Source organism: Anser cygnoides, chromosome 2, assembly GCF_040182565.1.
Source record: "Anser cygnoides isolate HZ-2024a breed goose chromosome 2, Taihu_goose_T2T_genome, whole genome shotgun sequence".
NCBI lineage: Eukaryota > Metazoa > Chordata > Aves > Anseriformes > Anatidae > Anser > Anser cygnoides.
The window spans coordinates 163,128,732-163,155,849 of NC_089874.1; the positions used below are offsets into that span (position 1 = coordinate 163,128,732).

Consider the following 27,118-nt stretch of genomic DNA (forward strand, 5'->3'; position numbering starts at 1 on the left):
CACGGGAGAGCTCCCTGGACCAACGACCACATCTGCCTGCAGAGCTGCGGGCTGCTGGCGTCTGTAAAGCCCACCGGCCCGGAGCAGCGGGACAGCAGGCGAGACCTGGGTGAGGCACTTACTTGTCGAGGCAGGCAACGCTGAGGCACTTTTCCTGGGGCTGAGGCTGTGTGGTGCTGTTGCCAGCGGCAGCGGTCGTGGTGCTGGGTTCGTTCTCCTGCAGGATGGAGTCGATGAACGTGGAGGGAGACAGGGGAGTTTCGACAGCAGGAGGGTTCCCTGGGCTGGCCTCCTCTATCTTGGGGCTGCGGGAGGGACTGGGGGGCTCTTCTTTGATACGGACCATGGGGCTACTCCTAGAGGAAGGAAAGAGAGCGGGTGAGGATGTGGCACTAAGGCATTCTTGGTTCCTGAGAGCTGCTCCCACACAACAGGACAAAAATCCTCGCGCCTGCTGCTGCCTTCCTCACGTACGAAGCCTCCGCAGCCAGCTACAAAGATGAGGTTGAGAGAGCACCCAAATATTTCACCACTGGCCCAGAGCCTTCCGACGGCGGAGCGACCCCTTTGTGCCAGCCCCGCCTGGGCTCTGCCCTTAACGAGGGCACCCAGACATTTTGGGATGTTCTGTTTTTATGGGAAGGGGAGGTGGCCTCCTTGGTCAGCCCTAATCCTGCAGATGGAAACCCTCTCCCACCCCAGCTCGCTGATTTGGGGTGGAAGAGGCTCAATTAGTCCTGCTGGAAAGGACAGCAGCTACAAAAGAACAGAGAAAGGGCCCATTAAGCAGACATATGGTCTATATTTAAGAGCGAGCGCTCCTGGCAGAGGGTGTTCAGGCAATAAATGGCATTTGTGGGTGATTCAGCACCTCGGGGGAAGCGCTGATGCCAGGAATAACCTATTAAAGGGGAAGCAAAAAGGAGACCACAAGGTGCTAAAGAAAGATGGGCCCAGGGAGGCTCAGATCAAGAGGCTCCGACGGGTGCTGGGAGCGGGGCTGCGGGGCGTGAGGGCTGAACAGCCGCACCGACGGACCTCAGGAGGCTTTCGCCGGTACCCAGTGACGGTGGCAGAGGCACGCGAGGCTGACTATCGGCCATGGGACCTGCGGCGCTCGCCTCCCAGGGCCTGTGAACCTGAAGCAGGTGAAGGGCACTGCTGCCAGCTGCTGGCTGCCCTCTGCCTGCTGCAGACCCTCAGCCTCTGCACCTGAGCTGCTTGGGACGGACCTGGCGTCGTTACTCCCAGTTACTTGGGCCTGCAGCTGTTTTCTGCGTCTCCTCCTCTGCGCAGCAGTCTGTAAGGGCAGGGCAAAGCCACCCCTGCTCCCGGGACGCTGGTAGTTCCACCTGACGGGGCTGACACGCCACTGACGGTCTGTTCCTTGTGGGAACAGAACTGGGACCCCTCCGGGGCGGGATCACGCTGGGCAGGGAGGCAAAGGAGCAAGCGCTGGCTGAGTACAGGATTAGAGCTGATCTAAACAAACAGAAGGCAGTCTGCTGAGCCGGCAGTGTCCCGAACCAGGCTGCGCTGGAGGGACAGGTCAGCTTTCTGTAAGCCCTGGCCAGGTCCGCAGCAGCGAGCTCAGGCACCGCAGCGTGCCCTGCCCCAAGGGCCGCTCTGTTTTCTGGGGGGAACTCCCGGGGGGAGCGCAGCCTCTGCCACGAGAGGCGTGCTGCACTGATACCGCACTGCTCAGCTCACCGGCAAACACGCTCCCCACGAAGCCAACCTGAGGCTTCACGAGAGCACCAGCGTACCTTTCATCAAGGCTGCCGCTGGGAGATGCTGAAGGGCTGGACTGGGCTAGCTCTGTCACGTCGGAGATGATGGGACCAGAGTTGGCTGAAGAATCCGGGGAATAGAGGTTGGAGCCGCTATACGCTGGGGAAGAAGCCTGGAACGACAATCAGAGCATTGGCGGCGTGAAGCATGAGGCACGTAGCAGACAGCGACCCGCGGGAGCAGACGCGCCGGATCGCTCCCACCCCGACCCACCCAAGGAGGAAGGCGACGCGGGCTCCACACAAAACGCGCTGCCAACCCCAAGCGCTGCTAAAAGCACACCTCGGGCCTCTGTCCCATAAACTTCATTTTCTTGGAAACGGTAAAATTTCAAAAGTAACGATATGGGATTCTTTTTCTGGATGATTCAACACTTGGACGTGGAGAAGCTCTGCGTTTCACCTTTCCCCTCCCACTCACAACCTCCAGTCTTTTATGCTTAAACGAAAGCTGAAATTCTCAGGACCTACAGATGAACGAAATACAAGGTGTAAGGGACTCAAGATTCCCCGCTGGCTGCAGAATGGTTGCATTCTGGTACCAATCTTGCTGAGAAGCACGTTATTTGGGAAGTTTAAGCGAACACGAATCCCACCTCCAACGTGGGCATCGGCCTCTGTCGTCCCGGGACACGGAGCCAGCTCCGGGTCAGCTGTGCCCAGGTGTGGCGGTGGCGGTAACACCGAGCGGCAGCTTGAGGAAACCCGGGGCCATGCCCTGAGGTCCGTATTCAAACGCCCCCCTTTGACATTTGTCCGTAACACACGTGCTGTAACTCGGCCGGCACCAGCTCAGCACCGCCGCGGTGCCGGGACCGCGCTACGAGGGAGCCCCCCCAGCCAGAACAAGGCTAAGGAGTCACCAGGGGTAGCGGCACCGACTGCACGCCCGGTGCCACGAGGCGTGGGGACGCTCGGCCGCCTCTGCCCGCATGTGACGTTGGGCTCCCCGATGTTTCTGTAGGTCTGAGGTCGCTTTCCCGGGCACAGAAGTGCCACGAGGACGTGGCTGCCGCTACACGGGCGCGCGATCCCTGCAGGCTCCACGGCAGGGACGTGGGGTTGGGTCCCACAGGTGGCACAGGACCGGGCTGCCCGCGCCTCGGCCTCGCTGCGCTCCCACGCCACGCCAACTGGTGTGGTGCAAAACCACTCCGTCATTTTCAGTTCAGTCGGGGCCTGTGGCAGCGTCAGGATCCAGCGCTCGTGTTGGCAGACGGCTCCGAAAAACCGCCCAGCCCCTGAGCTGGGAGCCACGAACGCTCCGGGCTGCGAGGAGACGACCACCTGCGTTTCTCATAACGAGCACAGCCCTGCGATACCTGGAGGAGCTCCCAGAGGCTCTGCGCAAGTACTTGCCCCGCGTGGGAACAGAGGCACTTCTAAGGCAGAGATCGCAGCGCTGGACGGGGAACACAGAGCCCTCGCGGAGGGTGGTCTGACGGCAGGAGAGCTCTTTAGTGGGGCCGAGCTATTTCGGGTCTCGGCTGACAAACTGATCGGGTCAGCCCAGCACCGCGGGGCGCCGCGCGTCGGGAGCTGGTGGCCTGAATCCGCCGCCCCTTGCAGGACGGCCCCGCAGCGGCGTGGGCAGGCACTGCCACCTGGAAGCGGGGACGGCCTTTATTTTGCTGCAAGCAGCCGGTGAGGGCACTCGGCTGCTCTCCCAGCTGCAAAGCCTCGCTCCTAACAGGCAGCCCTGCCAGATCAGTACGAAGAACCTCGATGCACCTCCCTGGCCAAGGAACGGCAGCTGCTTCCCAAGCAGGGCAAGCAGGGGGCAGATGGGAAGAGAGCCCCGAATCTGGGTGGCGCTAAGAGTGGATGAGTATCTAACATGAAAACACCCCCATCGAGACGGGATGGAAGGGACCAGCACAGGCCAGAGGTGATGAAAAGCAAACAGCGACCAAACGCCAGCAAGAGGCAGGGCAGCTCCCGCATCCACGGCACCGCGCGGCATCGCGGCAGGGCTCGCGCCGCGTCGTGGCAGCGCTCCCGTGGCATTGCGGCGGGGTCTGTGCAGTGCCAGGGGCTGTGCGGTGTCACGGCAGGGTTTGTGCAATGTCACGGCAGGGTTTGTGTGGTGCCAGGGTCTGTGCAGTGTCATGGCAGGGTTTGAGCAGTGTTACAGCAGGGTTTGTGCAGTGTCAGGCTTTGTGCAATGTCACGGCAGGGTCTGTGCGGTGCCAAGGCTTGTGCACTGTCCCGGCAGGGTTTGTGCAGTGTCAGGGTCTGTGCGGTGTCAGGGTTTGCTGCAGGCACGCTGAGCTGCCAGGTCCAAGGGAAACGCCAGCCCCGTTGACCCACCTCCCTCCACCGGGCCAGGTTGACGCGGGCCAGGAGCGAGAAGCCTGCAGCTCGTCCCAGCGAGGACTCGGGGCCAGCACTGAGGGGTCTGTAAGAGGCTCCCTGTGATCTTTGGCCCCTGAACGGTCACGGGGAGCAGCACACCAAAAGGTGCACGGAAGGACAGGAGAGCAAAGACAAAACCTCGGCGTTCATCGGGACCCAGCAGCAGTTTGCAGGGCAGCCCGGAGCACGCGGACAGACTCCTCCTGTGCAGCCACATCACCGTGCCCCTGAGACTGCGTGCTGCTGGTGCACGGGCTGGGAGCCCTTCAGCCACCGCAGCGCGGCCAGGGCTCGAGCAACACCCACATCAGCGCTGAGCTCTATCTGATGAGGTGCCGCACAGCCGTACCTCGGTGGGCGCCGTTCCTGCGAGGGCTGCCTGGCTTTGCTCCGCGCCCCCCACCTCGCCCCCGGGTCACAGCCCAGCTCCGGTCACGGGCACCCTGTGCTGCTGCTGCTGGCCGCTGCCCCCGCCCGGCTCCGACCCGCAGCGCCCTGCCTGTCTGGCAGCAGGCTGCTTGCGGGGAATAGCGCTAATTGCACACGGTCAGGTTAATTAGCCAATGGGAGCAATTGCTCAGCAAGGGCCGGCTGACATCAGGTGCGTTTTGTGGCAAACCAAAGCCAAGCCCGAGCCAGCAGACGTAAGCTAAGCGATGCTGCCCTTCGACCCGTCTCTGCTGCCGGCCGCATTCCGACAACCCTCGCTCGTCTGCGACCGAGCGCATGGCCCCTCACGACCCAGAGGCACCGGGTTCTGAGCGCGGGGGTTGATGCCCCGCGCCCGTCGGCATTTGGGTAACACCCTTAGCAAACGCTCGAACTCCTGCTGAGCCCCGAAGGGTCGGGCAGTGGGACCGGCACACCCGTGTGTAGGTCTTCCCAGCCGAGCCGCCCCGTCCTGCTCCACCAGCCGGCAGCTCGCTCCGTTAGCTAGGGCAGATCCGGGCCACCCAGAGGTGCCGTGCTGCACGAAGCTGAGTGGCCACGACCAGACGTGGTGGTACACGGGTGGGAGCAGCCGGGCCCTCCCCGGGAAGCCGTGTCCCCGTGTCCCCATCCCCCCCCTGCGGCCGGGCGCGCGGTGCACTTACTGCGTACGGGGACGAGCCGTGGACGTGCTCCAGGGAGTACTGGCGACTGTATTTCGGCATGGAATGTGCTGAACTGCTGTCGTTCAACATCAGGGGGCTGCAAAAGAATCCCAAACACCACAGGGGTCACTGCGCTGCCAGCCCCAGCCTCTGGCACCTCCCGGCCCCAGCCCAGACCACCCCCAGCCCCACAGTGTGCACAGCCCGTGGGGCCAGGGCACCCTGGGGGGGATGTGGCCCCAGGGGCGGCCACCTCCGTGGAGCAGAGCGGGCGGCCCAGCGACACGCAGCCAGCCCCCACGGGCAGCCCCTCGGCTGGCTTTGCAACCCTGTCGAGCAGAAACGCAAAGCCTCAGGCCTCGGAGTGCTCCCGCGTAGTCCTGGGTCACCTCCTCTGTGGGGCTGCGCTGCCCGCGTGCCGCCTGGCTGCCCCACGGACGGGTTTCTCGTGGTCAGCTGCGGCACGAGCACTGCTGTGGCCCTGTTCTGCACCCGAGCACTGCAGAGAGATGCTCCCCTTACGGGATAAATCATCTGGGCACGTCTCGGACGCGATGGCAGAACAAACCGCTACCTTCATTAATAACAATCAAGCCTGCTGTGGCGGTGCCTGCCATATGGCGCGGCTGGGCACGGCTCGCACACAAAGGGGCAGCCCCGCAGCCAGCCGGGCAGCACAGGGCGAGAGGGGCAGGGGCAGCACGGGGGACCCGGCCCTCCGTGTGTGACACCAAGCGCAAAAACTCAGGTGGGTGAGGAGGTGGGTGAGGAGCCCGTCCACAGGCCGGGACCAAATGGGGCCTGTTGTGGTGGAGTGTCGGAGGAGAGGCAACGGGAGAGCCGCCTCTAAAAGCTCTTAGTAAGTGACTGCTGCTGGGACGGAATTGTGATCCTGGGACAAAAGTAACGACTGACTGGCCCAGAGCGATGAACCCAGCAATGTTTTTAACCTCTTGGGGCACTTAAGTACTGGACAGGCCCCCAGTGCAACCAGCAAGGGGCAAAACAACCCACAGCACGTCTGAGGCCGGGCTTGGTTAGTTTGTGGGGATGTCAGCAGCCTCCGACAGCAGGAGGCTGGCCTCGGTGGTGCAGTGGTTCCCTTCGGTATAACGACCAAAACACCGTGACAGTGCCAAGGCACCGCTCCGGCAGTGCGAGATCCCCGCCCTCGCTGTGCGCTGCCGTTTCGCAGAGCGCAGGGGTTAGGGACGAAGTATGTTCTGCATGGGCTTATGTGGCCTGGCTCGCAAACCCTTCTTGGCGTCAGTCGCATAGCAGTGTTAGCTGGTTCTGGCCGGAGCAAGAACTTGAAGGCTCACATGATCCCAATGACCGCTGTCCAGTCCTACCCCACTGGCAAGGCTGCTACAGAAGGCAGAGATCTGGGGGACCCACTCTGCTGATCCTCTCTTTATTCTCAGACAGGGAATCTTTATCTGGATGTAGAAATGCAGACTTACATCTTCCTCTTCACCCCAAGAATACGGTTGGATTGCACCAATGAAATCAAAAACTGGATAAGCTGTGAGGAGAAAAAAGGCAACCCGTTAGGAGGCGTGCTGCGGCCACGATTAACCCACGGGCGGCAGCGGCTCCCGGGGACCGCTCGGCTCAGAGCAGAGCCGGAGCAGGGCTCGGTGGAAGCAGCGCTGGCTGCAACGCCCGGCACAGCGGGGAAGGCTGGGGTGAAACCGGACGCGGCAGCCAGCTGAACGCCGTGCCGCAGTGCCGCCAGCCCCAGGCCAGCCTCTCCCAGCAGCTTTCCGGAATCTCACGGTATCACAAGAAAAGGCAGCGGCCGAGATTGTTTGTAACCAGAACAAATACCGCTGCCCTCCAGCGACCCGTGAGCGCCCAGCCTGGCGTCACCGCGAGCGCGGACAGAGCGGCGTCCCGACCTCGCTGGGCTTTACCTTATTGACAACTTTCTGCTGCTGAGCGTGCTTCTGCCTCAAGCTGGCTACCTCCCTCCACAGCGCCTCGTTCTCGCTGCAAGAGAAGAAAAGGCCAGCTGAGAACAAACGCGGCCTCTCAGGCAGAGCAAATAAAGCCCGGGGTAAGTCGGCAAATCCGCAGCAGGGGATTTGCCGCCATCTCCAGACACGGGCTCATTTACAGCCTCCCGGGGCCGCGGGTGAAATGTCGCTCATTAACTTTGCTGTGCCGCGATGTCAGCCCGCGGAGCCCCGGGAGCAGCCTCGCGCACAGGGGCAGGGACGCGGGGCCGTGCCCAGCGCGCGGCGCGCAGCTGCTGGGAGCCATTAGCGTGCCCCTGCGGGAAGGGCCTGGGGGGCGGGCGAGCTCCGTGCCCTGATGCGGCCCGGGCGTGCGGGGCGGGCACGATCCCGACCCAGCTCCTCCAGAGGCGCGAGGGGGAAGCTGCCGAGGCCCCAACCGACACCGGGCTGCCTGGCGGAGCTGCGCCCCTCCGGTTCCCACCAGCAACCCCCCAGCTCCACACGGTTTTTTCGAGCTCCGAATCTGAGTTTTCTACGCCCGTGAATGAGAAGAGCAAGGACTGGCTTTGTGCGTTCTGTGAACGCAAGAGGCAGCGGAGAACTCAGCGATAAACCTGCGTTATTTCCTCTTGTTCCTGAAGCTCCTCCGGACCCACGGTGCTCGTACACGACGTGGTTTAAGCCGTACGCCTGTGGGGCCGCAGCGCTGCTGTGCTCCCCGTACAGGCAGGGACTGCGAGCGAGCCAGGCACGTGGAGCCCTCCTCGGCCCCGCTCCGTGTGCAGGTCGCTGCCCAGGCTGCGGGCGCCCTTGCAGGGTTTCCTCGCAGGCGTTCACCTCGGCAGGGCTCGGCCACGCAGCCACAGCCCGGAGGGGTCGGGCGCCCCCCTGGGGGCTGCAGGGCACCGGCGCAGGACGGCACCGGTGCAGAAGCTCACCTGGGAACGGGTCAGGCCCCGTTTGCCCAACGACAGGGTGGGCAAAACTCACAATGGGAAAGCTCTCCTGGGGCCAGAGGTGGCCACAAAGATGCCCAGGGCTGGAGCAGCTCCGCCGTGGGACCGGCTGAGGGCTGGGGGTGCTGGGCCTGGGCAGGGGAAGGCTCCGGGGGCACCCCCCGGCGGGCTGCGGTGCCCAAGGGGGCCGCAGGAGAGCCGGGGGGGTTTCTTTGTGGGGACGGGATGGGGGGTAATGGCCTGGAGCTCACAGAGGGTGGGGGGAGGTGGGAAATAAGGCAGAAATTCTGCCCCGAGGGCGGTGAGGCCCTGGGCCAGGCTGCCCAGAGGGGCTGGGGGGGCCTGAGGCCGGGCTGGGGGGGTCATGACCATGGCAGGGGCTGGAGCAGGGAAAACTTCAAGGCCCCTTCCTGCCCAGACCCCGCGGTTCTGTGAAACCCCCCCAAGACTTCTCAGAACAGGCTGCAGCTCGCAGGTGAGTCAAATGCAGCTCCTCAGCGGGGGCAGCGCTCGGGGCAGCGTTCGGGGCAGTGTTTGGGGCAGCCCAGGCCCAGAGGCTGCAGTGAGGAGTGCTCAGGGCTTTCGGGGCGCTCGGTGCTTTCGGGGCGCTCCTGGCGGCACCGTGACAGCCCGGGTGCGCGCGAGGGCCGCGGGCCGGGGAGCAGCCGCCGTGCCGAGGGCGCAGCTGCCGCTTACCTCAGCTGCGGCCCCGCTCCCCGCGCGCCGGCCGCCAATTACGGTCGGGGAGGATGGCTGCTCCGCGCCCCGCGGGGCCTCGCGCCGTAAATTAGCCCGGCTCGCCCCGGCGCAGGCCACCTGAACACCCCGAGCCGCCTGGGGACGAGGGGGGGGCCGCGCACCCACCGGGACCAGCCTCGGGGAGGAGACGCGGCCCCGCACCACGCCAGGCGGAGAAAGCAGGCGGCGGGGCGGCTGGCCCCCGAAGGGTTAAGCCGATGTGGGAGCAGCAGCGAAGGCTTTAATACTTTCTTTAGCACGCTGGTTTACGAGGCGATTAAACGCCGGCGAGGAGTTTACAAGGGCCGGCTTCAAACGTTTCATTTCAGGAGTTATTACAGAGCCGCGCAGCGCCGGGCTCCTGCAATATTTCACGGCGCGGCGGCAGCCGGCCCCGCTCCGCACCTGCCGCTCTTAAACCGCTGCTCCCGGGGGGAGTGCAGCCGCCGGAGACCCGGGGGACACGCGGCCCCCCCCCAAAACCCCCAGCTCCCCCCGGGACCCTCGGCCAGCCCCGGCGGCGCGGGGGCCGGGCTGCGGCGGGAGCAGCGCCGTTATCGCGGTATGGCAGGAGGGTGCGGGTGGGGGGCACCTCGCGGATCAGCTGCCTGCGGCCCCCCCGCGCCGCCTCCGTTATCTCCGGCGGCCAGGAGAGCCGCTCGTTTATCACCGCCCCGAGCCGGGCCCTCAGGAGCAGCCTTTAGAGGAGCGTTAATTAGCGGGCGCGCTGAGGAGCAGGGCTGTCACCCGCCGCCCAGATAAAGCACGCTCCGGGTAAAGCCGCGCCTGGGTTCCCAGCGAGCGATCCCTGAAAGAAATGAGGGTTTGCCACCCGGCGCTTTGCAGTTTGAAGGCGATGCAGTCCTGCAAGCTCCCGCCCTCACCGGGGCTGTGCCGCTACCCGGCCTCTCTCTCAAAACCCAGCTCCTGGACGCAGGCAGTTCCCGGAGGAATTCATCCGCCCTCCTCTGCCCGAGGGCGAGCTCCGGCGCCCAGCTGCGGCGAGGAGCCCACGGCCGCGCTCAGCGACAGCGGGCGTGGAAAAAAGCTGTGTTCCAGTTTGTACCTCTGCTGCTGCGGAGGTCTGAACCCAGGGCACTCACGCTAACGCATGCACAGCTTTCGGCCGCAGCACGCGACCGTGACCACACGTGAACGCGCTCGGCGGGCACGGAGCTCGCAGCGGAGCTCTGCTCTACCCAACGCTATTTCCGTCTCACGCCGCAAGGCTTAGGAGTGGCACTGCAGCGATGGGTTCCTTCATCGGGCGGTACGTCCCTGTTCCGCACTTCAGACAGCGGTGCACAGAAAACAGAGCCGGACTGGGACTGAGCAAACCCAGCAGGACCTGAAGGGCCCGGTCGTGTCCCTGCTCGCGTGGAGGCAAAAGGGCAAACGCCTTCATGCAGGCCTGGCGTGAGGGCACGCGACAGGCCCGCAGCAAAGATCAGGGTCGTGGATGCCGCGGCCTCACCCAAATTCCAGGTGAGGCTGGCTCTTTGCCAACCCAAACGTACGCCGAAGCCCCCTCACACACAGACACAGCCCTCCTCCCCTCCTCCCGCAGCCTGCACTCTCCAGCAGCACAGTGCCGGCACCGCCAGCCCCACGTCCTCGCGGTCCCACGCGCCGCGGAGCCCTGCCCCGGGGCTGCTACGGCTCACGCGTGGGGACAGAGGGCAGAAAGCCCAGAGCTCGCGGCGGGGCTGGCGCAGGGGAGCTGCAGCGGTCCCTGCCAACCTCAGCCCCAGCCCCGGGCTGGTTGTGGCAGTGGAAACGAGCGAGAGCAAAGCCTTGCGGCAGGCGAATGCAAAGCCAACGCGTACCGAAAGGGCAGCCCCGCGCCACTGCGTGCGGCTCGCCGGGAGCTGGTGGCACCGCAGACAAGCGGGTCTGTGCGGGCAGCGACCGGCCCGGCCGCAGCGGAGCCAGAACACAAAGCGAAGGCGAACAGGCAGCAACTGCTCCTCTCCCTGCTGACTTGAGGCCGGAGGTATCAGCTGAAGTCAGCAGCTGGCAGATTCAGCGCAAACAAAAGGCCACGGCTCCCCAGGCAGCCTGTAATTGAGATGCAGAACTCCGTGGCGGGATCCCAGGGGTCGCGGGACAAAGTCACGCAAGAAAAACAAATCCGCCGGGGAGTGTTACGAGGGCAGCGCTGCCACCTCGGGCCGGCCCGAACCGCAGGGCAGCTGCCGGGTGCTCCAGCAGCGCCCGCCTCGCTCCTCTCCCCCTGCCTCGCTCCTCTCCCCCCGCCTCGCTCCTCTCCATTCCTGCCCTGCGCTCGCAGCCTCGGCAGGCAGGCAGAGCTTTGGTTCCACACCCGTCCAGTTCTGAGCCCTTACTCTATCCCCAGGTAACTTCTGCTCGCAGTTGAGTCCCAGCTCGAGCCCGTCCCGTGGCACCTCGTCACCCCTCTTTGCCCAAACCAACGTTCGAGCCATTGCTCCGTGTCCAACACGGGAGCCACCAGTCCCCGCCGCTAAGGGAGCAGCGGTCCCGATGCCTCGCAGTGCTGCCTCTACGAGGGCTGCAGCACCCGGGGAAGGGGCTCGGGGCAGGGCCGGGGCTCGGGGCAGGGCCAGCGTCGCGCCAGGGACCCGTCCGCGCGGGAGGAGGCGCTGAGCGGAGCCGCGATGCTCGCGGTGCCAGCTGTCCGGAGGCAGGAAGCAGCTGGTTCTCAGCTCGCACTAAATCAGCTACCGGGCTAAAGAGCTATTTCCAGTCCTGGCTCCGGTATGATCAATCTTCGTCTCCAGCAGTGCCACCTCTGGGTCTGCAAATGGCTCGCGCGCCAGTCTGGAAGCAGCTGAGAGAGACGCGCCGTTAATGACCGCCCCGACCAGCGGAGATCATCTGCATTCTGCTGACTAAACGAGGATGCAAACCACGCGCATCTATCAAAAACCTATCAGCGCCGCTGCTCCTTTCTTTTCATCATCACAGCGAGCTTCCAGCAGAACGCAGCACTTCGCCTCCGCAGGCAGCCGGCTGCAGGCGACGACGGAGCGCAGGCGCAGGTGTCGCAGGCCGCGGAGGCGGCCACAGCAGCCCCGGGCATCGCCCGTTTCCCCAAGCCCAAGCCACCCAAGCAGCAAGGGGCGGCGATACCCGCGCACGACAAACATCCAGCTCCCAGGCTGCGTAAAGCATCAGGCCCAAGACGCGGGAGCGGGGTCTGAGACGCGGCCAGTTCCCAGCCCCGAGCACTGCGAGGTCCCGGCTGAGATCAGCGCCCTGGCACCGAGTGCCCAGCGTGCCCGGCACAAAGCAGGTTTTTGTTGCTTCTCAGCACAAGGAGAGAGCAAGATGACCCGAGCTTAGAAGGCAGCCCGACCTGCCCCCCAAAATAGCATCACTGTCTGTGATCCTTACTTCCTCACCCCTTCTCACCCTGCTGTTACCTGCTGCACCCGCAGCAAGCCACAGTTCCCTGTGCTGCACCACCGGGGGTGTGACCAGCAGGGGAGGGAGGTGACTGTCCCCCCCACTCTGCCCTCGTGAGGCCCCACCAGGAGTGCTGCCTCCAGGTTTGGGGCCCCCGGCACCAGAAGGATGTGGGGCTGTTAGAGCGGGCCCAGAGGAGGGCAACAGAGATGATCAGGGGCTGGAGCACCTCTCCTAGGAAGAAAGGCTCGGACAGCTGGGGATGTTCAGCCCGGAGAAGAGAAGGCTCCGGGGAGACTTCCCTGAGACCTTTCAATACTTAAAGGGTCTTCTAAAAAAGACAGAGAAGGACCCTTTACTCGGGTAGATAACGATAGGACAAGGGGGAACAATCTTCAACTAAAAGAGGGGAGATTTAGACCAGACATTAGGAGGAAATTCGTTGCTCAGAGGCTGGTGAGGCACTGGAACAGGTTGCCCAGAGAAGCTGTGGATGCCCCAGCCCTGTGGGTGTTCAAGGGCAGCCTGGATGGGGCCTTGGCCAGCCTGATCTGGTGGGTGGCATCCCTGCCCATGGCAGGGGGCTGGGGTTAGATGGTCCTCAAGGTCCCTCCCAAGGCGAGCCCTTCTGAAACGGTTCTGTGATCACAGCCTCCTGGTGCACAGGCACGATCTGCGCCGCAGCAGGCTGCGCTGCTGGAGCTCAGCGCAGGAGGCAGGAATTCTGCTCCTCGCCCTGTTGCTAACTCCTTCCGTACGTCTGTCAAAGTTTCAGCAGCTGGATATCTGACAGGTAGATCTATTACGCTCCTACCTACTCCACATTTTGAATTAATTAATGCTGTAGAACCCACAGAAGAGGCGCACGTAATCTGTGAGGTCCCGGAGAACTCCAGGAGAAAGCTCGGACGCCTCTTGCTGCAGAACAATGGTTTTCATCACTGCCCAGCCAGGATTTCATCTCAATTTTCAGGGAAAACATCTCGAAAGAACTCAGGGGCATGCTGCAAACTGTTCAGGGGAACCTCTGTCCCGGGGCGGGCTCAGAAGAAGAGCCGGTCCCACCGGGACGCCTCGTGCAGAACCGGCCGCGGCGCGCTCCCAGCAGGGAAGGGCCGCGCTCGCCACGCAGGACAGCGAAGCCGTTCTGCTCAGCCCAGCGCCACGGCTCCCAGCGCTGCAGAAACCAGGGCACTTTCCCAGAAGGGTGACAAAGGCGCTTTCAGCATGATCGGTGTCCTAATAATGGTGACTTGCTCACTGATCCTGGGGTCTCACAGAGGTGGATGTGGTCTCGTACCAGCTCACCTTTTAAAATAAACTCTGCCCGTGACAGGACATCCAGGGGGCCCCAGGGGAGAGCCCACCCTCCTGGGTCAGTAAGGACATGACTCCTGAGCTCACGGTCCAGGTAATGAGCTTGTGCCTGGGGCCTCACTGTGTGACCCTCAAGCAGCCAGCGGCTCTCGGACTGAGCGAGCTCTGCGCGGAGCCGCTCCTGCACCCCACGGAGCTGTTCAGGAGCGGGGCCGCAGAAGCCGGTCCGCACGGCCTAACCCACGAGGGGCAGGCGGCTCTCTCCAGCCTCGCGCAGGGGGTTACGCCGCGCAGGTGAGCAAACGCCCGAGGGCCCTCTGGTGACCTAGCACAGCACAGCCACGGCCCGTCAGCACCCTGCGCACGGGGAGCGGCTCGCATAGCTACACGCACCTGTAAAGCCGGCTGAGGCTGTGCTGAGCTGTACGCACCCGGCCACGCGCCTCCAGTGCGGCTCTGACGCCTTGCCTGGCCCCTCAGTGACTACTTGGAGCCCCTCGGCCCTCCTGAGACCACTTGGAGCCCCTCGGTCCCCCTGAGACCACTTGGAGCCCCTCGGCCCTCCTGCGACTACTCGGACCCGCACCGCAGCAGAATCCGTTTCCTTACCGCGCTGCTCCGATCCGTTTCAGATGAGCAGGACACAGAAAACCGAATGCCGTTTTTAACTGTTCTCTGCCTGTCTCCTGAAAAGCAGAGGCTCAAGAGAAAAGCAGACCAGTGCAGTGCTGCTGGAGTGAAGGCCGCTGAATGGTGAAGCAGCCTCCTCCTCCCGGCCTCCTGGCACAGCCTGGGGCACCGCCCCGCCAGAAGTACCGCAAGTCTCCAAACGGCTCCTGCGGGCACTCCGGAAAAGCAAACCGGCGAGGGCGAGGCACGGAGGACAGCACGGCAGGCAGGAAGGACACAGAGGACACCGGGCCTCCGCGGCCCGGACGCACCTGCAGGTGCTGAGCAGGCACCGGAGCCCACGGCGAAGGGGCAGACGTCCCTGCGGGCGGCGCGCGAGGACCGGCCTGCAGGCCGCCTGCACCACCGGCAGGCTTAGGGACGGTTGGGCCGAGTTATTTTAACACCGGCATCCCAGACCGTGGTGGTAATTAATTTCAGATTGAGATCACCGCGCTGAAAAACGAGTACTCCACAGGTCTTTAACCCGTGGTTTGGAATGACCAATAAAATTGACTTCAGATGATCTCAAGCAGTGACTAAGCTCATAAAAAGCAGCAGCGTAGATAAAACACACAGATCCCACATCGTACTCAGCGTTACAAGCCATCGAAGCAGTTTTAAGATCAAGCTGATGGTTGACTCGGAGCCAGCGCAGGTCCCCCGGGAGCAGGCTGACATGCGGAGGCCCCGGTCTGCAACAGCTGGAGCCCGCGCCACCTCTGCACGGGGAGGCCATAAAGCACCCCGTTACGGCTGTCCAATTCAGAGGTCATAAAAGCACGGACCGCAGCCTCGGCACAAGGCTGGAAGAGCCAACAAAATCCACGCCGTTAGACAAAAAGAACAGTACGCCTGCCGTTAGTCCGGGTGGAAGCTGTCACAGGGTCTGGCCCTTTCTCCCTGCAGCATTTTGCCTGCAACGAAGGTGAGAGGCGGCCGGCTCCGCGCACGCAGCTCCCCTTTTTGGCTCTGGGGAAAATCTTATTTACGCCCACGCAGCCCTCCTTCCGTGAGACGGGGCTGAGGGGTAACCGAGTTCCAGGGCCTCGTTTCGCTGCCTCTGCAAAGCTCCAGCCCCTCTGTTCTGAACGCTTCGAGCCCAAGCGCTCCCCAGTGCCAGCTCCTGACTCGTGCGATCCCCCCCTTCCGCGCGGGGAGCCCCTGCTGCACAAACCAAGGCATCGCCAGGCTTCGAGGGTTACCGCAGCTCTTCCAGAAGCCCGCGCCTTGACGGTGACGTCTCATTCCCAAACCTGAACCAGGACAGTGCCGTTACTCAACTCCGTGCGCTGCACTCTCATGTATTTTGAAAAGGAAATTCAGCAGCAAAGTAAAATCGCGAGTTGTTATTTCCGGATGGGTACCAGTGGGCAGAGAAGCGGAGCCCCCGCAAAGCCGCCCGACGCAGACGCTCGGTAAGAGCGCTGCAACCATCCTACCACCGCTTCTCCCCGAAGGAGAAGAGAGCAAGGCTCCTTCCCCCCAGGGACGAGAGGCTCCTTCGTCCCGTCCTCACCCCAGCGGACCGACCTGGTGCACAGACCCCCGGTGCCTCCGGAGCGCCTTTAACAGGGGTCCGGCCCCACCGGCTGCCGACAGCAACTGCAGGCAGCCCGGTGCCGTCCGTGGCTTTGCCCCAAAGCAGCAGAGGAAGCACCCGATCGGCTGGGAGCTGCAGCAGGGCAGCCCCACCAGGAGACCAAGCCACCCGGAGGCGCGGGGAGCTGGCACGGCACTAGCTGGGCACGATGGCGACGGGAGCGTCTGCCAGCTCTGGTCCCTGTGAAGCACCTCGGATCACGACTGGGTGCTGTGGGGAGGTAAAGGTCAAGGCTGCCCGTAAACAGGCTCGCGTGCACAACACACAAAAGCCTAAAACTCGGTTCGAGCGCGAAGGGCAGAGCGAGCGGCAGCGCAGGCGCCGCAGAGCAGCAGGGACACCCCAGCTCCCCTCGCACCGACCGTGCGCAGCGCACGAGGTCTTGTGGGCTCATAAAGCGGGGTGTAAAACACCGAAAATATCTGGCCAGCGATTTCACAAAAGATCTTCTTACAGGTTTTACGTCTTCGCTGTGCAGCCTGGGCCCCACTTTTTCCGCGCCAGCTACGGCAGAGACGCGGAACAACACAGCCGCGCTCCCGGAGCTGCTGAGGGGAGGTGAAGAGAGAAGCGGGGCTGCGAGGCCGGGGCCCGAGCGCCGCGCAGTTACTCATCTCCCAGACGATTTCAAGCGGCTTTTAACCAGAGCGCCTCGGTCCCCGAAGGTGGGAGGGCTTCCATTAATGAGGCACGGTGACTAAACTTGGCTATCACCTCGTTGGCTTCGTTATGTCCTAGCTCAGCTTTTCTCTCACCTAACACCGATGGATTCAATCTTTTCAACAAATGTTCTAATGCAAACTCTATCCCCTCAGGTCGGTGTCAAACGATAATATATGTGTTGCTTTTGGAACCCTGAAACCATAAAGAAAGTTACACAGGTCAAAATTATTTGCTATGATTTACGGGGGGTTTGCATACGGTAAACTAATTCTGGTGAAGAGGAATTACACTGCGAAAGGCCAAGTCCTTGTGTCTGTTTAGATTTATTTTTACCCAGAGAAATTTTAACTTTTAAATTCTGTTAGCAACTGGGGCCTTGTAAAAGCGGCGGGGCCTTGTAAACAGAGCCCAGCCGGGAGGAAGTGCTCTCAGCGTCCCGCGGCAGAGCTCCGCGCGCCGAGCCAACGCCAACGCAGTCCCTGAGGGAGCCGTGGAGAAAAGCGATAAAAACAGGTGCAGACACCACGGCTCGCTCGCTGCTCTCAACAATCTGTTTAAGATTAAACTTACAGATACGCTCCAGCTCCCCCGGGACTCGAGCAGAGCCGAGGAACCAGCAGGAAGCGGCGCGCTGCCCGCCTCGCCGTCCTGCCCGTGAGGGCAGCGGCCGGGAGCTCCCGCGGGGTGGGCGCCGCACCCTGCAGGGCTCTGCTCCCTCCTCCCCGCAAAGCAGAGTCTGGGAACGAGCATTTTGGGAGACGGTGACGTTGTCCCCGCTCGGGCTGCTGCCTCGGCCTCGCCACCCTCCCCGTGCGGCGCACCATCAGGCTCGCTTCGCTCTGCGTCGACGCTGGCGATCGCTGCGGCGCTGCGGGGTAACACCCCGGCGGCACCAGAAGCTGCTCTGCACCGCTCAGCCCTAGAGTAGCCACGCACCTATAAAAGATGCCCGAGTTAAGGTGCTGGTTAAGGTGCTGGAGCCTGGGTGCCGCCACGCTGAAACTCCCCAGCAGAGCCGCAGGCGGGTCGCGGGAGACGGGGAGCTGCGGCAGGACCTGAGCGGGCTGGGGCGGAGGGCATCACGCTGGCGCACGCCGCTTAGCGCCGGGCAGCGCGCGTGGCACCGCGAGAGCCAGCCCTAACTGCAGTCGTCAGTTAGAAACCTACACAGCTCTACGTTTAAAAGCCCAGAAGGAAACATTTGGCTGACACGAGTCACAGCTTCAGAAGCTAAGAAAGCAGAACGGAAGCCAAAAGCAACTGCAGAAATTCCAGGTCAGTAACCTGCTCAAATTTGAGCGTAATTAATAACCACTGCTCGCCTGCGGACACCTCGGGACGACAACTGCCTCCCCGACGAAGGACAGAGCTCGAGCGGACGCCTTCCCCCACGCCGCTGGAGCCGGGCCTCCGGTCATTTCTCCCGAGCTGGTCTCCCGTGGCTTTCCAAACTCGAAAATGCTGAGAAGTAAAAGCACTGGGAAACAGGAAAGACACCGAGAGTAACGCTCTCCGCACAGAAATCCTCACGTGAGAAGAAGCTGTCGGTAAATGAAGCGTGACAGCTGCGCAGCACCGCTCAACAGCGGGGTCATTCACTGAAGTCAACCCGCTAACAACTGCTCCGGCCAAGCCGTGCCACTGGCAAGGAACTGCCGAAGGTGCCGCCGAGAGGGAAACCAACGCTTCCCGAGGCACTTCCAAGCGGCAGCACGAGTAACCCGGGGACGATGTTAAGTCACCAGCCCTGATACCAGGCGGTCCTCACGCTGGCCAGGGGGAGCAGAAGAGCTGCACGGCGGAGCACAGCCCCACAAGGTCCTGCTCCGCGCAGGCTCACGGGTTCGCCGGTCACATCTGGGCCTCGCTTCTGGAAAAGCCCCGTGCTCCGTGCGGGCTTTCAGCCCCCGCAGTCCCCGAGGCGTCCTTGCGATGTCACGCGGCAGCAACGCCAGGCTGCGCGGCGGCACGTCGGAGGAATCCCTCCTGCTTGCATGAGACGCCAGGATTTAGGGAACAGGAAAATGGAGAGGATGTTTCAGAAGAAATGAAAAGGATGTTTTAGAACAAGCTGCCTGATGGCTCACCGTGGCTTACTCCATCCACACAGAAACGCCTGAAGGGGTTGTCTTCACATGCTCCAATAAATTTCACTTCGTAACACACAGGAAAAAGGCATCAGCAGGGGAAGTCACTTTCAGACAGTTAACGCTCTGAAAAATGGCTAACCCTCTGAAAGGGCCGGGGAGGACAGCAGAGGAGCGCGACCGCGCGCCGTGACGCACCCGCAGCCCTGGCCCCAGACACGACGCTCGCCACACGCAGCGCACGGAAGCGCAGAGGACCGAGCACCGCGCATGGAAGCGCAGCGGCAGCTCCCGTGCCAGAACGAAGGCGACTCCGTGCTTCAGCAAGGGGCGAGGGAGCCGCAGGCTGTCTGCTCCTCGGGCTGAGACCTGCTCTTTCCACACATCTTTCTCCGTGCGGTGACTAGGACGAAGAAGCCACGACACGATCAACCCTGAACTCCACGAGCCAGACGGGCACGAGGCCATGAAAAAACCCCAAACCTTCCCCAAAGCCCACAGCCACCTTAGACATTTGTGTCGCCTGTAGCTTGCTTGCCTTTTTATTTTTACATTTTCTACAGCTTTGTTGTTTGTTTTAAATCTCCAGAGGCCCACAAAAGACCTGGAAGAAGACAGAACTTGCATCCTCCGGGAAAGAACCCTGAAGCAGAAGCCCACCAAACCACCGCCCCCAAACCCATTTCCGGCCGAGAGCACAGAACCAGGTGAGACCCCAGGGAAGCGATGTCCTGGCTGGCGAACCCTCAGCCGCCTGGGAGCACCACCCGGCCCTGCTGACACGCAAAACCAAACAGTCTCACTTCCCAAGCTCGGCTTATCTACTTTCCATCGCTTGCTGCCAGCGCCGGAGACTCACCCAGATTATTACTCTTTGACAGTGGAGACGTGCTTAGCCTCCCGGACAGACTTTGTGAGCTGAGCCGGTCAACGTGGGAAGATCTGAGAAGGTCTGTTCACAGCCGGGCAATAAAACGACGTTCTCCGTGAGTACTGCATCGGATGTGCCAAAGACGATATCCAACTGAAACCAGCAAAGCCCCCAGAACAGCTTTCCCTGTGCTAGCCCCAACCCACATGCGTTTCCAATACGCTGCAGAGATTTTACTTGGGCAGAAGACAAGCTGCGATCGTAAACTTTTTTTATGCCGACAAAGCAGCCTGATACAAATGACACCTGGTGTTCGCTGCAGCGGACCCCACTCAAACCATGCCCAGCGCCGAGGCCATACAACTGCACCGAGGTCGCTCCCGGGCTGCTGCCGGAGCGCAGGCCTGCCGCGCGGCACAGCACGTCGCCAGAGCCAGGCTCGGCACGGAGAACAGGTCACAGGCAGCACGTGTCCTTCTGAGGTACCCCTGCGGGGGGGTCCTGGAGCTGGGCTGCTGGGAATCTGCAAGACAGGGACGAGCCTACCTGTGAGGGGCACGGGGAGGAGCAGCAGACACTCAGATCGCCCCAGAGCACACTTTGTGGCGTCAGATTTTCAAGCCCCAAAGCAGAACACCGATCGTCTGTCTGCACAGCACAAGCCACGGGACTTGCGTGCGCGCATCCCTGCTTCACGTCCCAGAGCTGCGGGGAAACGGAGAATCTTAAATCCACCTTTCCAGAGGTGAAGCAATCATTCACGTTCTTCCACGGGTCATTCAAATACTCCTCTTCGCTTGAGAGACAGCCCTTGTTTCTAGCCGAGGGCTAGCCTTCCCCTCGGTCGCAGCACCACGACTGCTCAAGCTGCGGCTCCCGGGCTGGAATCGCCTGCGGAGGTGGGAGAGCAGCACCCGCCGTCCTGCTCTGGCGTGGAAGGCTGAGCTCCGCCGGTCACTCGTTACTCAGCCAGCTCCCGAACGCCTCAGTCGTTTGCGTTTCTGTCCCTGGAGGCTGCTCGACGACTCGACGCTCTCGCACCGCCGACATGAGAAGCAGGCACGCCTCCGGCCGCAGCCGGGCCCAGCTCTGGCAGACGTAGGCGAGGACAGGGAGGTTGGAGCCACTTGCACGTCCCTGAGCAGAGAGCTTCAGGAGGTCACCTTTTGTTAGACATCCCCCTCAAAGACCAGCCACGCACCAGCCTCCTCTGGCCGTGGCGTCCTCCTCAACTCCGAGCCGGACACGGTGGGCAGGGGGCCAAGGCCCTGCCTCCGGGGGCTGCGCAGGAGCCGGCGAGAAGTCACGGATCTGCACCAGCAGCCACTGAAGCAGCAGCTCTGCCTGAAGGCTGCAGCACGACCAAGGCTCCTTCCACCTCTCGCAGACACAGACGGCGCCGTGCCGAGCCACCAACGTCTGCCGGGCCTCCACAAGAGGTTCCCAGCCGCTGTTCCCACACACCTTGCGAAAAAGCGCTCTGCTCGCTTCGTGGCTCAGCCGAGGCCCGAGTCCTGCAGGGCTGTGGCCAGCGGTGAGCTTCACCAAGCAGCAGCAGCACCACGGGCACCCACTGAAGGCCTTCACGCACCGTGTGGCCCATGGTAGCCATGCAGATGCTAGAGGAGACTGACCGCTGACGTTGTGCGGTGATGGAGCCCCTGAAGTAACCGTACTGCGGAGATACAACACGATGCGAACCGGCCGGCCCTCAGGAACACTCACCAAAAGCCTTGTCAAGAAAATAAGTGGCAGCGATGAGCTGACGAGAGCCAGACGACGCTTTGCAGCACGCTGCAGACCCAGAACTGAAAGGGCCAGCCCTAAGTGAGGCGGGCGGATCATTGCTCGGGAAGCAGGAAGAGAATTTTTAATCACAAGCTCCTGAGAAAATGAAGACGTGAAAGATGATCTGTACGGCCTGCCTTCCAGACGGGGAACGGGAACCCAAGTACAGGGGTGGGGAACTAATAATGGAGACTGGAAAAAGCAAGGATAAGGAGATGCAAGCCCAAAAGCCGTGCTTACTGAAACGGAGAGCCTGCAAAAGGCTGGAAAACCACAGCTGCTGGTGGCTGTGAAGGATGGAGAAGCAGCCAGGAAGAACGGAGAGCAGCGAGCCAAGGAAAGCTCCTGGTGCCACCAGAAGCCGTGGACCGCTCGTGGGATGCCCCAGCCTGGAGGCTGCGCAGGGAGCCCCGCGGCGCGCTGGGGCTCGGGCACGGCGCTCTGCCTGCCTGCTCCTGCGCCGCCAGGCAGAACCCAGCCCTGCCGGGTCCTTCCCGTGGTGCTGCTCACCCAGCCCGGCCAGACCCCACGGCGAGGCGCGGCAAGGAGCAGCCCCGCGCCGGCTCGGGCACCGCAGCGCACCGGGTATCGGCCCCCAGGGACCAAGAGCTCACAGGCAGCCGACAGCTCACACGTTCACACCGAGCATTTCCTTCTGATCGTCTTGCAGGAGCCTAGCTACCCGATAAGCTTTCAAAAAAATGCAAAGTATTCTCTAGCAATTGGTGGGCGACTACCTTCCTGCCAGCAGCGGGGAAGCCGCTCAGAGAGGGGCTGCCAGCTCTCCGCTAGCAGCAGAGCTCCAAGTACTGCTGTGTGCACTCCACCTAGCGGTTTACAGGCCATTTATAATTAATAATGCTAATGTTTGCTCTGACGAGAGCCAGCAGAGCAGCTGGAATGCAGCCTAGAGACCTACAGCGCATGAGGAGCGCTCTCATCCTCACACAGGGGTACAGGCGCCATCTCCAAGCATGCCACAGGACCGCGCGGGGCACTGAAATCGAGACGAGCACCAGGGGCCGGGGCTGCTGGGCCTACCGATGGCTCCCGCCGCTGCTTGTCCCCCACGACGAACAGAGAACGAACGTACAAAAGCAGAAGCCTCCCACACGTGCTTGTCCTAATAGTTTCTGGGGCCGGAGCTGCCAAAGGACGCGGGAAGCAGAGAGAAGGGTTTCCAGCCCAGGGACACCCAAGTTCATCCTGCTGTGGATGTGAAGGCGGTTTCATTGCTGACAACCCACCTGATAGAACTTGTACAATTGCTGGATGGCTAACGAGGATTTATTTTTTATTTTTAGGAAAGGAGTGCAGCTGGCTACGAGCTTGGCGAGTTTGCTCTGTTAAGGCAGAGTTTTGGTTATCCAGGGTCGGCTGCATGTGAGATTTTCGCTCAAAGCCATGCTAGGGAAGTCTGAATCTCTTTGCTTGAGAGACATTTTCCCTTTCACCTGGAAGGGGAAATGGAAGCAGCCACCTCTGCTGTCCACAGACCCACAAAACTGAAACAACAAATGTTTTACCTGCTGCTATGCGTGAACACGTTTGGAGGACAAGCTACTTTTCTGTCTCCCCTTGCAGAGAGGCTGAAGAGAAGCCCAGCCTAGAGGTACGGCTGGGTGCTCGTACCTGGGGCAAACAGAAGATGAAGGGAATCATCTAGAATGACCCTGGAGACGAAGCAGGTTCTCTCCCCTCCCATGAACACCAGAGGTGCTAGAGAAGTGATCTGCAAGCACAAGATACAGTAACGAAATCCAGCAAAAGGGAGGCTTTGGAACACAGAGTGTTCCAAAAACCACAATCCGTGTTTTTCGCAGTGAAACTGTCCCTCTGAAATCCCCGCCGTGCCCTCCTGCTTCACCCGGAACAGGATTCCTCAGAAACAACGGCAGGGATGAAGCAGCTGGGCACAAATTAAACTCGCTGATGAACGATTCACTCCACTTCGTAGACAGGCAAACGAGAAAAAAAAAAAAACAGCTTTAAACCAAGATTTGTAAGGGCGCACAAGGGAGTCGGACACCCACACCCCCACGCTCATTAGCTTCATCGAGCGCCTAAACCCGACGTCTCAGTGCGAGCCTCCCACCTGGCGGATCACACCCGGACCCCGCTCCCGCCGTGCACCTGGGAGATTCTGACGAGGCGACAAACCCCAGTGACATAACCACCCTCCTGCACCACCCCCACGGGAACAGTCACAGCAGCGCCCCGGGACCACCTGCTCTGCCCCCCAGCCCGACAGCACGCGCTGGGCGAGCCGCATCCAGCCCCGATTGAACGGGGTGCAGGTCGGGAGCCTGGAGGAGGAACGCGGTGTTAGAACAGGCCACCAGACATCGCCCCAAGTGACTACGGTACCACGGTGCAGCAGGAGGTAAGGCAGAAAACCAAAACACGAGGGAACAATCCAACATCGAGCACCGCCTGAGGTTTCAGGCTGTAAGCCCTCCGGCAGGGAAGGCAGTTGCGGGGGTCTCCACGGCCGTTCCAGCTGACACCCCAAAGCACAGCAGGACTCCAGGGATCGTTTCTTTACACTGCGTTTGGGATCGCAAGTCTGATGGCTGCAATGTTTAATGGGTTTTGATGGTGTCCAAAAGGTCCATCCCCTCCACCCCCCTTCTTGCTGCTTTCTAAGCGGAAAGCCTTTTAAAGCCCAGGTTGCACGCGAGACTGGAGGCTAGGAACAGAGCGCGAGCAGCGGCAGCGAGCCTTCCATCAGATGAGGGCTCAAAAATAATGCATTCAGGACGGAAACCACCGAGCAAGTTCTCCTGCATTTCCTGCCATCCCCTCCCCACATACATACTGCTTCATGGCTATCAGCTTGGAGTCCATGCTCTCCTGCTTCCCCTTCATCACCTGGATGTCGGTCAGCAGCTTGGTTACATTGTCCTGCCGAACCTTTATGTCCTCGTTCTTTATACTGGATACCTGGAGACAGAAAGGAAGACGTCAGTCAGGTTTCCTTCCTACAAAACAGTTGTTTAAGCATCAAGGTTGGGACTGATCCCATCTCCCCACCCGTTAACCACCTCCCCTCTCCAGGCCTATCGCCGTATTCATACCGGTGTACATTGTGTTGAGGAACGAACACTGGTCATCTACAGCACGAGCTTTCCGCGCGTAAATTGTTATTTTCAAAATCAAATTCTGTTGCAGCCTAAAAACAGCATCCTTTTGGATCAGACAAGCAGTGCTCAGGTAAAACCGAAGGCCTGTGAAGGAGCTGTTTGCTCAGAACAAACCTTCAGAGAGCTGACGGACCAAGATTTATCTATGACAATCCAAAACCTTAAAAGACAGGGGTGCGTCTGCGCTGCAGACAGGCAGTGGACATTCTTCTCGCACACTTCCAGAAGTCTCTGCTGTGTGCAGTGAACTGAATACTGCTCTCAGCAATTAAGAAAGTCATTAGCTGGCTTGTGAAAGCAAAGCAGGAGCAGAAGGCAGCGGAGCTGGCTGCAGCAGGGGCCTGCAGGCAGAGCGGCCAGCCTCCTCCAGCAGCCGGCCGCTCGACATCCTCGTCATTTCCACTCCAGGTGTTAAAGCAGCTGAGGAGAGGATTCCGAGCAGACGATTTTCTTTTTGATAAAATACTCCCAAGACGTGACACCCAGGCGCGTTTCACGAGAGCTGCGCCGCGTGAGAGGTCGATGAATCTGCCAGCCGTTATTGGGGTTAACACGTCTCACCTACCCAACAGCGGCTCCCCTCCGCTCGGCTCGCCAGCAGGTCGTATATCTCCGCGATCTCTTTACATCCCCCCAGCGTGTTTGCCCACTGTGCAAATGTCTAGAGGAACTGAACGCCTCGGTGCAAATGGCACTTTCGGTTATTTGAGAGCTCCCTGGGAGAGGCAGAAAGCGAGCTGCTCTCCACACGTTGCTTTGATTAATACTTGGGTAAGAATGACTAAAACACGTTTCCCAGCCCGCGCTCAGGACCAGTACGTTAGCCTGGAGCGTCCCCAAGCACTTCTGGAACCCCCAGTACCACCTGTCGCCACCTCAAGAAATGGGGGCAGCTGTAAAGCACGTCTGTGAGCTTAAAGGGAGAGGGCACAGCTCTGGGCTCGGGAGACACTAGAGGTTAGCACGTTTACGGTAGCTCAGGCACCTTATCCTTCCTTTTCCTCCCCCCACTAGCACATCTAACGCATCTCCGTGTGTCTGGGCGTTATGCTGCACGGACACATTTTACATCCCCTGCAGCATTTAAGGGTTGCAGCTCAACCAGCAATCGGTCTCCCTCTCTCTGAAAGGTGCAATTGTTCTTCCATCCCCCCAGGGGACACAGCAAACTCTCCTCTGCCCAGCCGAACCCAAGCAGATGCTACTGGTCCAGAACAATAAGGCGATGTTTGTACTGACTGCAGAGACAACCTGGTTGGTAAGGCCAGAACGCTGCCTGCTTTCTGCTGGTGGTGAGCGGCAGAGGGAAGCCTAAGCAGCGCCGTAACAAACCTAACGCTGAAATCAGTGAGAAAGGGACCCACGAACCAAAGGGAACGGCAGCGAGGATCTGGAGGCAGCTGATCAGCAGGACGGCGTTGCACTTGTACCTGAGCGAGAGGGCAGAGACAGCAAGCAGAGCTGCTGGCAGAAACTAACCGCCAGCGGTGCCAAGGACCATGACCCTCAGAGCACACCGATGCTGTTCAAACCAACACTTTGTTTTCAAACACTTTGTCAAAACCTTTCCCGAAAGATCTGTGGCAGAAACTTACGCTGGTTACTTTCCTCTTGATGTTTTCCAGGAGATGCTCCTGGCCTCGGATGAAGTACGGGTGCTGGAATTCGGTATCGTCTTTCTCTGGCTTCACCAATCCTCCCTGCTCAATATGCACAACCTTTCGAAAGCCATCTGAAAATTAAACGGTAGATGATTGGAGAAAAGCTCAACGGGCTAAATATGAACTTCAGAGAGCAGAAACAAGCATGAGTTATCCTTGGTTGCCTAAGCGCTCTGTCACCGTGGCATTCCTTTCTAACATCTCCCCCTACAAACACTTCATGGAACGAGGAACTCCTTAACCTGACGGACACCGGGACGGAGGCTGTGCCGATCCTCCTCGACAAGTGGCACGAGCCCTCCGCAGCCCCCGCGTCCCTCCCTGCCCTGTCCTCTCCAGGAGGTTAGAGCCACGCAGCCGCTGCCCTGAGCCACGGAGCAGAGCGGGATCCGCTTCTACGTCCCAGAACCCTCCTGAAAAACACCTTTTGCTGCTCTCACAAAGCCAACCTTTGCTTATTTGGCTGACAGCACAGGGCAGCAAGAAGAAAGGCTGAAATTGTAAGAATTAAAGCAAGAGTCTCCGATTAACCTTCCTATTTCCTGGTTCAAGTCCCTCATTCCCAGGAAACCGTGGTTACACGAGCAAACGGCATCTTCCCTGGCCGCCTCAGCGCAGACGGAGGTAAGGAAAGATGCATTTCCACAGAACTTCTTTCCAAGAGCACCACCAAAGGCGTACTCCAACATTTAGCATAACATAGCTCCATGAAACCCCAGAGGTGTTAATTTTATTTATTTGGGGAACAAAGTGGTTTCTGAAAGCAGTTAGCCACGTGCTCGGCGACATGCACGGTGCAGGTAAAGGACCACTGCCCAGCAGCTCTCATGGTAATGAAACTATTGACGCCTTGGAGACAAACCTGGGCAAGCGTTCCCGGTGTGCCATGGGGGATGAGCACTACTGCATTTGACTGAACTGAAGTAAGAAAACTAACCCTCAGAACTGGAATTGATCCTAGTCTCACTCGCGTTGCTATCAGTTTATTCAAAACAGCACTCGGAAATGTGATTTATACTTCATGGAAAGAGACAG

The 27,118-nt window shown here is 60.9% G+C and overlaps 1 protein-coding gene across 1 annotated transcript in view; it reads right to left on the reverse strand.

Moving 5' to 3' along the window:
- The window catches only part of HSF1 (heat shock transcription factor 1), a 55,147-nt gene that overhangs the window by 10,835 nt on the left and 17,194 nt on the right, over positions 1-27,118 (reverse strand). Inside the window, exons 3-9 of the mRNA XM_066990875.1 lie at positions 26,018-26,154; positions 24,098-24,222; positions 7,156-7,231; positions 6,703-6,764; positions 5,240-5,336; positions 1,767-1,903; positions 123-356 (exon numbers count right to left, since the gene is read on the reverse strand). Of these exons, the coding sequence (XP_066846976.1) occupies positions 123-356; positions 1,767-1,903; positions 5,240-5,336; positions 6,703-6,764; positions 7,156-7,231; positions 24,098-24,222; positions 26,018-26,154 (868 nt within the window). The remainder of the gene's footprint in view (positions 1-122; positions 357-1,766; positions 1,904-5,239; positions 5,337-6,702; positions 6,765-7,155; positions 7,232-24,097; positions 24,223-26,017; positions 26,155-27,118) is intronic.